The sequence below is a fragment of the Mastacembelus armatus genome, chromosome 10, assembly GCF_900324485.2.
Source record: "Mastacembelus armatus chromosome 10, fMasArm1.2, whole genome shotgun sequence".
In the NCBI taxonomy this organism is placed as follows: domain Eukaryota; kingdom Metazoa; phylum Chordata; class Actinopteri; order Synbranchiformes; family Mastacembelidae; genus Mastacembelus; species Mastacembelus armatus.
Window position 1 is genome coordinate 9,266,168 of NC_046642.1, and position 17,387 is coordinate 9,283,554.

General features: G+C 38.8%; 1 protein-coding gene across 3 annotated transcripts in view; it reads left to right on the forward strand.

The window, feature by feature from the left end:
- drp2 (dystrophin related protein 2) overlaps positions 1–17,387 on the forward strand; it is an 87,093-nt gene that overhangs the window by 39,824 nt on the left and 29,882 nt on the right. For all 3 annotated transcript variants that reach the window (XM_026331148.1, XM_026331149.1, XM_026331147.1), the window contains 6 exons: positions 5,232–5,352; positions 5,920–6,031; positions 7,101–7,257; positions 8,752–8,898; positions 14,705–14,783; positions 16,642–16,702. In XM_026331148.1, coding sequence (XP_026186933.1) covers positions 5,232–5,352; positions 5,920–6,031; positions 7,101–7,257; positions 8,752–8,898; positions 14,705–14,783; positions 16,642–16,702 — 677 coding nt within the window. The remainder of the gene's footprint in view (positions 1–5,231; positions 5,353–5,919; positions 6,032–7,100; positions 7,258–8,751; positions 8,899–14,704; positions 14,784–16,641; positions 16,703–17,387) is intronic.

Consider the following 17,387-nt stretch of genomic DNA (forward strand, 5'->3'; position numbering starts at 1 on the left):
TTGCAATAACATTTTCACCCACGTATTGAGGACAGGGAACCAACCCTCCTTTTGAAACCTTGACTTAAATTATTGGTTGTCAACTGACTCCACAGGACGCTGTCCGGAGCACCGTGACGAGTTCAACAGAATTCTGGGTATATTCATTTACAAACATAGACCACAATAAAATTGGCAATTTACAACAATCTCTGAGCCTTGAATCTTAACTAAAGACATTTTCTTTATTTTGCATTCCTAGTCGTATTCTCAAGTCTGTGTTGTCGTGTACAGACTGTCCTTGATGGATTTTTACTTTAATTGCACCTATTATGTGGGTGGATGATACCTCACTACACTGTTGAAAGCCTGTGGTTTCTGGTAGCCTTATATTATATATACATATAGATCGCCAATTTGCAAGATCTTTTATATCATACTTATTTTAGCAAGCTGACAGAATAATTGGATAGTGTTTCAATGTCATGTCAGTAGCATTTGTTTTATTGGATAGATCAAAAGAAAATAAATGACTTTTCTCTATGCTAAAAATACCCACTGGTGGGACAATAACAAAAATCCCAGGATGTCTTTAAGGGATGAAAGTCTCTCCACTGAAATCTTTTTAATTGACATGTTATATAGCCCTGTGTGCTCTGAGTTAGGGCAGAGTCTCATAAAGTTGGTACAGACAGGAACTGCCCAGCAGGCAGATGTGTGTGTGTTTGCATTTGTGTGGTCTTTCGCTTACTGTTGGAGTCATACAGATTGTCGGCCTGTTCAGAAACACCTCAGACACCAGGCAGAAATTGATACTGTAGATGAACTGTGCAATAAAATACCTTTAATTATTATTTTTGGAATAAAAAAATAATGAGCTCTCATGGTATCAAGATGAAGAGAACAATAAAGATTCACACAAAGGCATTGAAATATATCTGACAGTGTGTGAAGAGTGTTAAAATTTATGCTCTTTGGAGTCTTGTATGTACTTGGAGAAAGCACGCCTGTGATGCTCAGGGTGTGTGCTTTTTTTTTTTGTTTTTTTGTTTGCATTTCCCAGTAAATAACAGTAGTTGTGTATCTTACAAACAGGGACTGTTTTCAACATGCAGATGTATACACACATACTTTAGCCTGCCTTCACACATGATTGTAATTGGTTCTGTGACTAGAGTTACACAGTTTCCGTTTCCACCTTCTTTTCAATTTTCTGTACTGTTGGTTTGGGCAGTGGCTTTGAAAGGCGACACGTATTGACAGTGAGAGCTTTGTAGTTTTCGTTTCACCCCACTCCAACTCTCACCTCAGCTGGTGCTCTCTGGAATCAGCCTCCCACTTACCAGTACAACCAAAAAATACTTAGCACGTCACACTATCCTGCAGTGGCTTCTCACCATCTCCTCACAATTACTGTGTCCTCTTTCCACAACTAACCCTTCAAAAGTGACGGTGGTATTGATGCACAAGACTCCCACATCCACCACTACCTTTTCTCCATTTTGGAGATAACCATATTATGGGTTTTTTATATATTTTATAGATATTAGGATGTAAACAAAAAGTACAGTATAATGTGTAATGAATTACTTAGATACTGAATAAAACTTACAAATGTGATATTTCCCAGACAGTTATAAATAGTGTGATTTTTAAACGGTTTCTTAATACATTTTGAACATTGATTTGCAAGAAACATTGGAGATTCCCATATATATCATGTCTGTGTGTTCAGAGTTATGACTGTGACAGTCAAAACAGTGCACCAAGCTACAGTAACTACTTCACCGCTGGTTTGGAGCACCTGCTTGCACCTCATACAGTATCTTTGCCTCATGGCTCTTCCTCCACACCATGCCTTTAACTGACCTTACAACTTCCAAACCACTGCATCCAAGCATTTCATAGTACTCCCTGCTAAAAATCAGCTCCTCTCCTCTCCTCTCCTCTCCTCTCCTCTCCTCTCCTCTCCTCTCTCTGCTCATATGTCCCATTTTCAGCACAGTACGCCTTTATAATCTGAGATGCCTATGCTTCCCAAGCGCCTGGTTGCTCTAAAACTTTTCCAACAAAGCAGTGAGGGAAATTGCATCTTACTTTTCTATGGAGAATTAAAGTGTTTTAAGAAATGTGAATTATTAATCTTAAATGGATTTATTCTGATGTCATTTTATGTACAGGGTGAGTTCCCCTCAGTGCTGCATTATTTTGTGCATTTGTGCAAAAGCTTCACGTATATTAGTTTGGGAGCATGTTTACTGTTTGTATTTGGGGTGGTGATGGAGGGATATTTGGGTGGGAATATATGTTTCTGAGGGTCTTGTGTTTGGTAATAGAAGGGATTTTGTTGAACTAGCAGCTGCAGAAGCTTCTCTGCCTCATGCACTGGGAAAAATGATATGAAAATTTATCCTCCACTGTGTTGTCAGAAGCATATTGAGAGGAACCATCCAATGGGAGGAGTAAAGAGAATGGCATCAACATGCTTAGACGAAGTCAATAAAGTCATTTCCCCCCTCTGACTTTTTCTGCTGCATGCATAATGTATCTTAATCTGATCTGAAGGCTTCGCTCTTAATGTTCCTTCAACCAAAGACGAAGCCTCTGAGTGTGAAATTTAGCTGGAATTAAAGTTTTAACATGACAGCTGGCTCAAGGAATCCATGGCTCAGCTCGTCTTTGGGCAGCAAAGCAGCTAAAAAGAGGATGGAGAGAATAGAGAGTTGAAGAGGATGAGAAGTGGGCAAAGCGAACGGAAAGGGAGGAAGTGTATGGAGGCAAGGATATGAGCTTGAACAGGAATTTTGGTTGTGATTATAGAAGAAGTGTGAGAGGAAGGGCAGAAAAGACAGAAAGCAGGTTTTCTTCATGACTGTTGCACTGGGAATCTTATCTCATGCTGCAGCTTCCAACCGTTTCACACGTTTGCATGTTTGCTTGGTGCTTCCTGATGTGTGCTGGTATTTCATTGAGGGTTTTCTGTTTAACTCTGCTCACTGGGTGTTATCAGGCCTGCTGAGCTCTGGCCCTGGTTTTTTAATAGGCACTGAAAGACTGTCATTGCTGTAAGTGCACAACCCTGCTAATTCCAGCTAGTAATGGAGATTTTCAGCAGAAAGTGTAATCTCTTCATACTGTAAGAGGATTGAGTACGCCAGCTTCACCTAAATAAATTACTTTGAAGAGAATGAATATCCCAAGCATTAATTCATGCACCTGCAGTATGTTTTATACTGAACAAAGATTACTGCAAAAGAATGAAAAGGGTTGGCAAGCTGTCTTTCTTCAAGGCCCTTGGGAGGCTCTGGATATCCGCTCAGTTGTGGAGTGTAGGGTGTGTATTGTGTGTTTTTTCCACACACTGAGCTCCTCATCTGTAATTTGCATAGGGAGTGCTGTTGAATGTGGACCAGTCAAGCTGGGCTCTCCAGCTAATTGGCCCTTCTGTGTAGGAAGACCAGCTAACCAGTGCTCCCAGTAGACTTGGTCTTCTACTGTGCCCTAGGCTCTCAGCACAAGCAGAATGCTATGTAATCCCATGTGGTCCTCACTGCCAGCGTGTGGGTGTGAATGTTATCTTAAAACCAACTAATCTAACTTTGGAGAAAAGAGATAACATGTTGCTGATCTTATAAATTAAAAGTTAACGAACAGCAGTTTAGTTCAACCAAATAGTCAGACTTCAGATAAATGTTTGAATTCATCCTAGTTGTTGACATGAGTACTGCATTACACACCTCACCACACATACCAAATTAGAAAATGACTTTGTTGTAGGGGAGCATGGTGGATGAGGCATGGTTAGCACTGTTGCTTCACAACCCTGTTCGAAATCCAGCAGAGGCCTTTCTGTGTGGTGTTTGCATGTTCTCGCTGTGCTTGCGGGTACTCTGGTTTCCCCCAGAGTCCAAAAACATGTATGTCAGATTGATTGGTGAGTGAGTGTGAGTGTGTGTGGTTGTTTGTCTCTATGTGGTCCTGTGATGGACTGGTGACCTATCCAGGGTGTACCCCTGCCTTTCACCCAAAGAGAACTGGGATAGGCTCCAGCAGGTCCTTGTGACCCTACATAGGAATAAGTGGGCATAGGTAATGGATGATGGACTTTGTTGTAGTTTGGTGCCACTGATCTTCAGATGTCTCTGTTGGTGTGTCTTAGGATCTCAAAAAGTCTGTGCTATTTAGATGAAATAAGTCGGATCAGGCTCACAAGGCTTCTATTACAAACACTTCTCCGAATGAAGCCAAGAATTGCAGCTCTCTGCTGCTCAGATTTGGAGGACGTGTCAGCAACCTGCAATCCACTTTCTACCGGTGGGTTTACACCATTCTCATCAACTGGAGAGGATGGAAATATCATGTCACCATATTTTATGTGCCAGGTATTTGCACTCAGGTAGTCACTGGTAATATATCATTCAAAGTAGGCTGATGAAAACCTCACTGCAGGATGTGAATAATGGAAGTTCGACATAAACTTTTATTTGTTCTTGTTAGCAGCCTGTCATATCATGAATCACTGGATATTACATGACTTGGAAGTTAAGTCAAGTTTGTCTTTGAGAGTTGTATCTGTACTGTCACCCTCTATCCATAGACTCTTGATCCAGATAAATGAACAATAAGGTAAGATAAGTTAAGATAAGGTAAGATCCGTAGCCTTTATGTAAACAGTATATATTCATCATTAGCATGCTACACTGTTTGCCAGTTTTCCCTCATGTGATAAAGGGAAACTCTTTGGGGACAACTGGGGATTACTGAATTTGATGTTCACATACACTAGTTCTACAACTAATTGTTATTTTCATAATTAATTCATTTGCTGCTTATTTTTCAAAGTAATTGATTCATTGTTTAGTCTATCAAATATGAAAATAGCAGTGTCCATCACAGTTTCCCAGTCTCCAAGGAACTGTCTTCATATTGCTTATTTTACCCAAATAACATTTTTTAATTTACAGTGATATTTTACAGAAAAAAATGCCAATCTTTGCAATTTTTGCTTGATGAATGAAATGAATTAGTCATTCAACGTTATTCACAACGAGTGCCTATTTATTTCCAGCTGCTTAACTAATTGTTTCAACACTATTACTGTGTCATTCAAGGTTGTCTTGTTTGAGAAGCAGGCACAGGCACATGTAGTTTAGGCTACAAGAATCACCCTTCTCCTCTTCTTTGTTTGGAAACAGCTCATGTCTTTTATTCTCTTCTGTTTAAAATGCTCTGCCCTCTCTGTCTCCCGGCAGGCATTTATGGAGGATGTTAAGTCTCGTGGGCCATTTATCTACTCAGTCTTGGAGTCTGCCCAGGCCTTTCTGGCTCAGCACCCCTTCCAGGAGCCAGAGGAGACCCTGACCGAAGGAAAAGGTCTGTTCCCTTCATACTCTCTGCCAACTGCTGTGCCAGCCAAAATATCATATTCAAAACCCCTCAGCTGAACCCCCACGTTCATTTGATTGGATTCATGCAGGTGAAATCTTCCATTAGTAGTTATTAGCAGTGATCCGTCCTCTGGTGTCACACTGAGTTTTGAGAAAGGGTCTGGGTCGGGGCCAATTAGCTTTGGTTCACCAGCTTTATGGTACCATCTGTTCAGATCAATACAGCAACCTCGGCTGTTTCTCCACTAGCACGTCCTCTGCACGATGTTTGGCTCTCACCACTGGATGCTCACATGGATAATACTGTAACAATCTACCTTATTGTGATCTCCCTGTCTCTAACTTGCTTTTCCTCATTTCCTTTAAGTTTTTTTTTTGCTTGTTTAGTACAGTATCCTTTCTCATCACTGCTCATCTCTTTGTCTGATGTCTAACCACTTCCCTCGTCTCCACACTGTTATTTCTCTATCTACTCTATTTTTTATTTTCTTCTTTGCATCTTTATCACCATGCCACAGATGTGGCCCTGTTTAACTTCTTCCATCCTCTGCAGAGGTGTCTCCACGTCGACGGATCTTGAATGTGAGCCGCTCAGTGTGGAAGCAGGCGAACGTGGCCAGTGACCTGTGGGAAAAACTGACAGCACGCTGTGTCGACCGCCATAGGTAATTTTACTATTTATGTTTATTTATGTATATCCTGCTCAGGTTATGTATGTGTGTGTGTGCGTGTGTGGAAGTAAATTTACTTGAGTGTATTTATTGAATGTGCTCTATACTTCTGGTTAACATTGCAGGGAGAAAATATTGTGCTTTTCCTATATCATCACTTTACAGATTAAGATTAGATTAAGATTTTACAAAGTCCAAAACAATTAATAGAAATTTCCTGGTGACACTCTACTGCATGTAGTGTATACAACCCTGAGGTTGAGAATCACTGCAGTACGTTACCAAATAAAAAGTAAAATTAGCTGGACCTTGAGTAAATCCTGCTTGTGATGCATCATTATTAAATGTCACATATATCAGTCAAATACAATCTTTCTTCAAAACAGGTACTTTTACTTTTGATATTTAAAATAAATTTTCCAGCAAATAGTTAGGTAGGACTTTGCAGGACTTTCACTTGTAATAGGTTATTTTTCCATTGGTGTGTTGGTATATTCATTCAAGTGAAGGGCCTGGTTTCTGAATTTTGTCATATTACAAGGCTCTTGTCATGAACTGCAAAAAACAGAATGAAAATACTAAACATTTAGACAGAGAGTTTAGAGAGTAATGTATGTATTATAAGTGGACATCTAATTCTCAGTCATGCATAAATATAAATACAAATATTATGATATGCTTGATAAGGTTTTAAAGGTTGTCTCTTGTGTTTATTTATTGTTTGGGGTATATATGTTTCTTCCTCTTGATTTTTATATATAATACACATAATACAATTACTATAACTTAAAGTGCTGCATTTATAACCCATATCAGAAACCTTTGGGAAAACACATTTAAGATTATTCAAATTTTAGAACTTACTTTTGAGAATCTTAAAATGTGCTTTCAAAGGAGATGGCCTTTGCTGAAATTGTAAAAATAATTCTCAACATGGGCCTACTGAAATTATGTGTTTGACTGCATGCTTTGTGGATTTTGATACATTTCTTGGCTATTTCCCCAAATTTTAATGATAGAGGTAATTAACTTTAATGAAGTATATTTTCAACAAAATCCACAGACACATGGAGAGAACGTTAGAGCGTCTACTTCAGATCCAGGCGGCGATGGAGGAGCTGGCAGTAGCCCTGGAACAGGCAGAGGGGGTGAGAGACGCCTGGGAGCCTGTTGGAGATCTCTTCATCGACTCTCTGCAGGACCACATAGACGCCACCAAGGTAGACACATTGAACATCTCTTTCCTTCTCTTTATTGCTGCCATACTGTACATGCACAGTGTTATAAAACATGTTATAACATGCTATCACTAATCCCAGATATAAATTGGTTTTACCTGTGGTGTAACTTAATTGTTCTTCGAGATAATCCCCTCTGGCTAACCCTAAAACAGTAAACATATAGTGAGGTTTTGACACATTGTAAACAAACACAACGACCATGACATCAATTTTTTATCATTAGTGATATGTTCAAATCACAAATAAGTGGGAAATCTGTGTAGGCTTGTGTTGCTTTTACATGTTTTGTTTTTACTTGTCTGCGTACTCAGAAGTAGATATGATCTGACAGATAATGACAAGGACATGGCACTTCAAACTGATACAGTCAGATGGTGGAGGTTACAATCCTCAGTTGGATAGATGTTGTTAAACAAATGGCAGGTCATTGGTTTAGTCATTACGGACTGCTGAGTGTTGCTGCTGCCCGTAATTGTGTGGCACTATTCATTAGAAGTGAGGACACTTCACAATAATCATGTCACTGTTTGGACTCCTGTCACAGCCAGCACATTGTTCAGCTCAGTCTTCAGGGCAGAGTTGTCAGTTGGCCTCATCTGAGTACTCCCTCACTCACTTACACTAACACACAGATGTCACAGTGAGTACTTGCTCCTAGACTCCCGTGATGCATTTTTTTGCATTTCTCTTTTACATTTTTCTGCTGCAGTCTGAACACTGTGAGCATATTAGGAGATATCAGGAATTATTTCCTGCCATCAAATGAAGCCTTTTGGTGAATTTCATGTCTATACTGCGTGAATATCTTTGTTACCGTAGATCATCTATTATGGTTAACATGATTACAGTAACATTACTTGAATGTGCCTGAGTTGAATGTTTTTACATGACTTCAAATTGCTGTCATTCAGTTGAAACCCTTAGGGAGAAATGCAGCAATAAAAACTCTAAAAAGCATATGACTTCAGGCTGTCCTAAGGCTGATTTTGCTATAACATATGCTATGAGGTTCACCAATGGTGAATGGTGCATATTACTTTTCACCTCCAGTGAAATTTGTGATTGTCAAATCTTCAGCAAATATTTTAGTAATCTGTAGACTACCATATGTATATAAAAGCTGGTTACACAATATAGTTATGATGTATTCTGTGCAAGGCATTGCTTACCGTATAAATTCCCCCTTTTTTCTATTTGCTCACATTTAAGATCTATTTGTACAAAGGTTGGTGCTAGTTTGATATCATATATTCTTTTCACTTTGATTCAGGAAGTTAATACATGGTCGGTGCGAAGTAGTTACTAAAACAGAGCTGAAAGTGATAATGTATAATGATTTAATATATATATATATATATGTTTGGATGTTTGCTTCTTGCTCTGCCTGTGCCAGATATTTTTCTGAATTGATTATATTTTGTATTTCATCTGTTTTCTACCTCTCTTGCTCTCTTTTCTCTTGTATTCCTGCAGTTATTTAAGGAGGAGCTGACCCAGGTGAAGGAGGGCATGAAGCACATCAATGATCTGGCTCACCAGCTGGCGATCTCCGATGTCCATTTATCGATGGAGAATGCTCGCGCCCTGGAGCATCTCAACAGCAGATGGAAAGTGCTTCAGGTAGAGTTTACTGCCATGTCTGTGTTGTCTGAGTGACATTGTGAGCAGCAGCCTCTGCAATCATCAAATTCAAAGACGACATTGGAGAGTGATTTCATGTGTAATACTTGCTTTAATGCAAGGTTTATGTGATGCTCCTGTGGTGTCCATACTTCAGGTTTCCAACCGCTTTATATCTTTAATATCTTTGTGAGCTTATGATGCACAGTAGTGTTTCAGGGGATGGACAAAACTGTAATGAGAAGTTGTGATATTAATATTATCCCACTGACAGATTGCCGGTTACTCTCAGGTATTTTTGTACTCTAAATGCCAGATGCCAGTTACTCTCAGGTATTTTTAAAACCACTATTCTTGGAGTTTCACACCATCATATGAAAATAAAACATCAGTAAATGTTTACTTTTAGGTGCTAGACATATAGATCAAAATCCTATAGGATGTACCCATTGCTTAAAGATCCACCCAATGAGTGCCCTGGAGATGAAGGGGTTAAAATGATGACAAAGAACCACAGCACCTCTCCTTTGTCTGGATGGCTGCCTTTCCCATGTCTCTCTCCCATCATTTTCCTGTCATCCACCTACTATCTGCTAATAAATAAAGGCACGAAATGTCCCAGAAATAGAAGAAAGAGTGTACCTGTAGACCTCTGCTGTAACAATTACCTCTGTATATTTAACATTCTGGGTCACATTTTGAATGTACAATCTGCAGTTTTAGGTATATTTTTGTGAATTTTTACAGTCGAAATTTACATGAAGCAAAAATCACTGGCAATCATGTGTTAAATATCTTTCGTCACCAGGACACCTTGTTTTGGTTTTAAGTTTTGGGACGGCTATTGAGTTTTGTTCATCTCAGTTCATTTCAGATCAATTAAGAGGCTCTTACTGATGTTGTATAAGCCATTACAGTGACTGGAACTGGATGAAAACTTAAAATGAATAGAAACACTGAATCATAGACACAGTTCTATAACAAGCGTGGTTACAGCTGTGACAGGATTTTTAAAAAAGTAAAAATACATGCAGTGACCAGGCTAAATGATAACAGTGTTGTCTGTTGACATAAGAAAAGCCCATTAAATGCGGGTGTCAGAGAACTGGTTTATCAGAGCTGCTCTAACTTTAGTAAAAACTACAAACAGATGACCTTTCACCATTCTTTAAAACTGATGGATGGAGATTTAAAAGGCTCATTCTAAGATTAAGACAATGCGAACATTTGTATTTTTTGGTGATTATACACTAATGACAACATATTTATGAATGCTATATATCATTTCTGCTAATAGCTCTAAATATTACACACTGAATGATTAACTCACAAGTCTCAGTATGGACTATTTTTGTAACAGCAATTTTTTTATCAGTAGCTTTTCAATTCTGTGATGAATTGAGCTCTTTTTTTATAATGAACTTCCTTATTTCTATAGTATAACTATTGGTCAGAATATGTATGAACTGCACAGATTTTCTCAAAAACATCTTCAGGCTAAGATAATCATAAAATCCATATTACAAGCCTTCTTATATTTAGGAGATGTCTCCCAAAAGCATCATAACTGAATAAACTCTTTTAACAAGTACTTCCTAACTGCTGATAGGGAGCTAAGAGCATGTTCAGTCACAATGGGCCCTGCAAGGTTAAACAAAAAGTTTTTATTCTTGTTTTGTGTTGTTAAGTCTACAATTTTATAATGAATACAGATCTTTGACATTTGATGTCAAATGAGTGAAAGTTAAATAAGGAAGTAAAGCTACACTGACTCACACATACAGATTAATGGAACAAGTTAAATTGATCTGCCAGTATCTGTCATCTTCTGTCTCATCTACACACACACACACACACACGCCCCCACATGCAAATACAATTTTAATATAATTCAGCTAGCCTAGATACATATGACATCAATCATATTCACTTCTAAACATTCATGAGGCTCACCAATTATTTTTCCTCTTGCCACCTCCTCTTGAGTTTTTCTGAAATGTCAAACATCCCTATTGAAGTTCTGTTTGTTGCTTACAGCTGTTTGTATGTAGGATGAGTTTCCGAGTTTAATAAATCCTTGCAGCCATCACTCATCAGTAGGATTGACATGTGCATCTCCAAAATTAGAGAGGAGCTGTGCACATTTACACATGTGGCACAGCAGGTGTTATCGCTTTACTTATTTATAATTATTTATTATCCAGACATGCGCATGTGATTGACACAGCTGTAATGCTAACAGACACTGTGCTTTCTACGATGCTTGCTTCTACAGACATATAAGCTGTCACACATAGATTCCAAGTTAATATAATCAAACAAAGGTGAGATTTATGCCGTTCTGCCTAATGCACCAAACAGCCAGGGCAGAGTACGTCTGCCTTAAGTAGCAGCTAAAACAGTCAGAGTTTACTTTCTTAAACTGACTTCCACATTAATCATTAAAGCTAGCAAGCTGAAAGCTGTAGACCTCTGCTGTAAATGTACATTATTTGTATCAACAATTCTAGACATAATACATTTCTGTCTGTCTGTGTTGTTCACAGGACAGCTGACCTTTTAGGAGCTCAGTTGGATGCATGTGCATATGCTCTGAAATAGCTAGAATTGTAGATTTCATTTAATTTAAGCCCATTCATAAAAATGCTTGTAAAAAAAAAACCTCTGAAATTTTAAAATTGATCATTATCAGGAAACTTGTCTTGACACATTATGAATTGGAAGTTTAAAAAACAGAAAAAGGGAGGACAAGAATGAAATGAATCACAAGTTTAACTCTTGCACATGAATAGGGTACCTATTCATAAAGGCTTCTAAATTTTCAAGATTAAAGTACCTTGGGCTTCCCCTCAAAGCTTTGTCCTGTAAGCATTACTGTAAGTCTGCAATGTGTGACTTTCAAGCTTAGGGTGTGTTCTATGTCAAGTCAGACCCACTGAGACTTCACTACCCCATGTAAGAACACGCTGTTCCCAGTCAAGTTCCTCTATGACACCTTCTCCACAGTCTGTCGTTCGTGGCTGGAACTGATGAAGGCAGACAAAGACACTTGTGATGTTTTAATTGCTGCTCCAGTCTCTCCTACGCTCTGTCTCTCCCTCGCCTGAACACAATGACTTTAATGTCCCTGCTGCAGTTCTTAGAAATTAATTTCCAATATCCAGTTTGCACACTTGCTGCTTCCAGACACAGTCCAAGCAGTTCATAAGGAGAACACAACAATACAAGATCAGATCAGTTTAGCCTAGCTTTGTATTTAATTTGTAAACCTGTGTTCTGGCATCAAGCCTTTGTCTTCCAAGTTAAACTTGTTGGATTTTCAGCAAAACTGCTCACAGCTAGTCACACACTAGAGATTTTTTCTTGGCCTAGGTTACAACATTGAAGGTAGCAGATAATGAATGGAGTTATGTAGTTTTTAAGTCATGCTACTAGTGTGGTGCTAAAGACAGCAGTGTTGGTCCCACTGTGGTCCAGTCTGAAATAGATCAGCATAATGGCAGCCTGCCACAAAATTTTGCACAGACATTCATGGTCCTTAGATGATGCCGTGAAGTTTCCTCTAGCACCACTAAAATGTCCAGTACTTTACCAGTACCAGTGTATGAATAACTGCAGTGGTAGCTGTACTTTGGATTTCTTACTAATTACCAGGCAGCATACCAAATAGTTGATTTCTGAGTGTACTCTACATTTGGCACATGCTATTCTCTAAATTCTGCAACCAACTGTTATTAAAACAGTACGTGTATGATTGTTGTAGTACAGAATCTAAAGATGGGTTTGAAAAAGCCCTTATGTCTGAATTAAATTTCATATTGGAAGGCAGTTTTCCTGTGTAAAGTTCATACTTTTATTTCTAGCTGTGATGGTCCATTTTTAGGATACTTGTTTGACCAAACTGATCAAGTTTAAATACTCTTTGCTCAAAAACCAGTGAGGTACTTCATATCCTGCAGATGAAACTATTATAACTGATAGACAACCTTTTTTTTTTTAAATCTGTGGGATGGAATGAACTTGCATATAATTAAGAACATCTGTCAGTCTTATTTTTATACACATCAATAGCCAAGCTTCATAATTAAAATGTCTGAGAGTTTGTTTTTTTTCATGGGGGTCATGATGCATAGTAAAGTTTAAATGATCATAAAATCATTCAGATGTGCATACAATTCCAATAACACACTTTCTGGAGCCTGAATCATCAAGGAGACATCCTGTACAAATTGTCGCCACAGTCCCATGTAGTTTGGGAAAGCATTTTTGGGGACTCATTACACATTCTTTTTCAAATAGAGCTACATCGCATGAAGAGAAATTATGACTCATCTTGCCTGCTCATTGATATCCTTTTGTGTTGGAGGTAAAAAGAGTCTTCATGAAAAAGTGCTTTTACTGGACAATTTCTGCTAAATCTTTGATGAAATGTGTGCTACAGTACGTAGTGGGTTCTGGGGTCTTTGATTCAGGAAGTATGTGAGAGCTTCTAATCCCAGCTGACGATCAGCATTGTTAAAAAAGCTTTTAGCATCCACAGCCACCAGCAGATATTCATCTTCCAGACCTTGGATTGGTTTCAGAATCTCTGTGATATCAGTAGAGCTGAAGTAATGCATGGAGAGCCAGAAGTTGCAAATGGTATTCAGGAAAGAACATATTTTCTGTGTATTTCAGCTGTTTGCATCCTCGTTGACTTATTGTGTTTCCTCATCCACAATTATTCATTTCAGTTGAATCAGTTGCACTGACTTAGCATCATGTGTAAAACCAAGGAGAATGGAGAAACCTTTTTTCCCTCTCTCTCTCTCTATGTGACTCCCATTTCCAGCTCAATTAAAATTATAAATGCTAAGTTCAAACAACATCCTGTGCCCTGTTGATTTTGGCTGATCTGACGCCAGTGAGAATGTATTTCCAAATCTAATCTGCTAATATTTGTCGATCATGTATAATTTAGTCATTTGTCTTCTTTATCGCAGCCCAAATTGCCTGTACAACGCTGCACAGTTGGCAATAACGTCTCCACAGCACACTGACAATGCTCTATATTAGTATTTAAGTCCCTTTTCAGATTATATTGTTTTATTTCCTGGTGTGAAGGCAATGACGTGCACACAGGAATGCTAGCTTAATATATCTAACGATACACGTTACAACTCATTGCCTGCGCTTTTCTTTGAAGTCTGAAGTCCACTCTTATTTTCTCCTTTTTTCTTCTTTCTTTTTCTGTCGCTCTACTTCACTGCGAGTGGATTTATCTTCCATTGTTGAAGGACGGGTTTCCAACATCCAGCTGACAATGATTCATGTGCCAAATCCAATACATTTCAAATAAACCAGGATTAGTCAGACCAAATCCTATTTGGTGGGAAACATAACTGATGTGAAATGCTTTCACAGAGGCAATGGCAAACTTAATTTTGTCAACTTGGTCTCCATGGTCATTGACACAACACATGTCACCCCACCACCCCCACCAACCCAACCCCACCATTTCATCTTCTTTTCCTCCAGCTTATTTCCACACTGATATTGCATTTGTCCTCATTTCAATAAAATGCTGTATTTTATTTAAATCTCTCTCTTTTTAAGTGATCTCTGTCTTCATTTTCTACCTGCTCCTCTTCAAAGGTGTTCAAAGTCCTTCAAGAGGGGCAGCAGAGGAGAAGACATAATTTATATTCTGCAGTTAACTAATGGAGAAGCAGGTGTTCTGTGTGCGTGCATTTCTATTGTAGGGATTTGTGGTAAAGTGGGATGAGCAGCGTGATTTCCTTTGATTTAACTCTGTGTGTGTCCTCAGGGGTCCATAGAGGAGCGGCTGAAGCAGCTCCAGGATGCACACAGAGACTTTGGCCCCGGATCGCAGCACTTCCTTTCCAGTAAGAGTCCTCTTCTGCTTTTTGAAGTTGGTGCCTCATGTCGCACTAGTCTGTTCCATGCTGTGCCAAGGCACCAACTCAGAGTGTGGGGGGATGAAAAGAAGGTTGCGTGTATCACTGTTTTGTTGTGATAAGGCTAGAAAACACTGCCTGTGAGTGTGTGTCTCTGTGTGTGTGTGTGTGTTTGGGTTAGAGGTGGAGTAGTTAGGCTGTGTTCGTCTGTCTTCATAAGTTCCAGCACACTGTTGCGATAAGCACCCCCAGTGATGCTCATCACAACAGTCATTGTGTTCATTTGAGCTGAGATACATATTTGTGAATTCCATATTTTTACCGGCTGCTCTTCAAAAGCTGTACAGCAGGGTAGCAGCAGGCTGAAAGATGTGATTTATTTTACCTAATTTAAACTGATGAAGAAGTGGGAAAGCTGTGTGTTGCAGGGCTCTCTGTGTGAAGTGGAGGTGTGTATTTGTGTGCCACAATTCCCATCCAGTTTTACTGCTGTCATGCTGGCTCAGAAATGCCACACTGGGGCTTTTATCCCACTACTCAGCTGTCACTCAGCCTGCTGCACCAGGCAGGCATGTATGGGTTTGCATATCCATCACTCTGCAGAAGTCTTGCACTTTAGATATTTTAGATTCTTATTACACACTATCAGGTGTCTGACTGATCCCAGGTTTATTGTGCAGGACAATTAGCCCATAAAGAGCCCACCGGAGTTAATGAAGAACTATTTTTAGAGGCAAGAGAAACCAGGAGTCCTGCACAGATGGTCTGACCCCCAGAGAGCCCTGATCTGGGCAGTGTGGGGGTAATCTGGGATCACGTGAAGAGGCAGAGGACACTGGGACAGCCTGATTCTGCAGAAGAACTGCAGCAGCTTCTCCAAAGTGCTGCAAAGAACCAGGAGAAACAGCAGGTCAAACCAAAGAGAGCTTCTGCTGGTTTAAGGGCAAAGGGGAGTGCTGCAAACACTGATTAGATTTAGGTTTTGTTTCCTTTACTGCACTTTGTATGAAATTAATTGATACATGAAAAACTATTTTTGGAATTTATATTAAAATCATCCCCTGTGAGTTTTTAGGGCCTAAAACTTTTGCACGCTATTATATATGTGTTTTTGATATATTTCAGTATATGATATATTAGTAAATATGGTATAGTGCATATGGTGCTTCTTAAACATAAGTATACATACTAATCTGTACAATGCTATGATATGTAAATTTTCTTCAGTACAATATTAGAAACTTTACTTTGGTGTTTCTATTTTCGCTACTTTCTATTTCCACTATAAATTTATCTCACAGATGTTGTTAAAGGGTGTACCTATGGTTCCCAATCTTTTTATTTGTTACACTTATACTACTACTACTAATAATAATAATAACAATAACTGTTATCAGTCTAAATAGAAACTGAGAACATATTGTGGGAATGCTTGTTTGCACAGCAATCCCACCGGTGAACCAGGCATGATGTGGGTATTTTGTGTTTGTACCTCTGTATCAATGTGTCTGCCTCTCACTTCTTTCAAGTGTTGTCTGTCCTCTTTGATCCTCAGCTAAACCCCCTGTGGGTTCAGGTGGGAGGTCGGGTAAAACGCTGCAGTCACCCTGTGTCACGTACTCCTCTACCTCCCCATACTCCATCAGGCTGTGTCAAACAAACCAACACTCTGTGAAAACCCTGCACAATAGACTTGTCTCTTTGGTTTTACTGCACAGATTGTACACCAGAGCAGCTCGGTTAAGAATATCTGAATGGACACGGTGTCTGAAACATTGTGAACAATTGCTTTTCATGCATGGCATGCCTATTTTTAAATTGATTTAGTTTCTATGTGTTTGCACAGGTTCAGTGCAGATACCATGGGAGCGTGCCATCTCTCCAAACAAAGTGCCCTATTACATCAAGTAAGTCCAACTTCAGGATCACTGTCAAAATTGTGCAAGGCTGAATTAAAGCAAGGACATTATTTGTGTGACCAAATGATCTGACTACTCTACTGTATGTCTGTGAAACACATTGGTCTGTTATTGGCTGGCAGTATTTCTTCAGTTGTGATATCCTAATGAGAGGTGATTCAAAAGAGCTTGGTGAAATAGTGATGAATTCCAACTCATTAATTCTGCTTCACAAGCTTCTGTGACTAATTGTAATCCAACCATTTACTGCAGTATCTATATTCTAAGACAAATAAAGAAAAAATACCTCCTATTAGATTATAATCCATTTCAATTTGTTACAATGGTACATATAGTAAATATTATAATATAATAAAATTTGTTAGTATCCATAATTCCCATGTAATTTCCAAAATAAGCTGTAATATCTGCTGTCTATGGAATTTAGATGTCTCATTTCTGGAACAAAAGCCTAAAAGTTTCTCTTCGCTTTTCAGACTCTTTCTGCTATTTCAGACACTAAAAATTAAGTGAGGACTTTTTCAAAAACAATGGTTAAATATTTTTTATTTATTAATTAATTTCATACAAAGCACAATAAACAGAGAAAAGCCCACATCTAAACATCTGATGTCACCACACTTCTCATCCCCAACTCTTATCAATAAAACTCTACAGTTCTTCAAGGTTACAT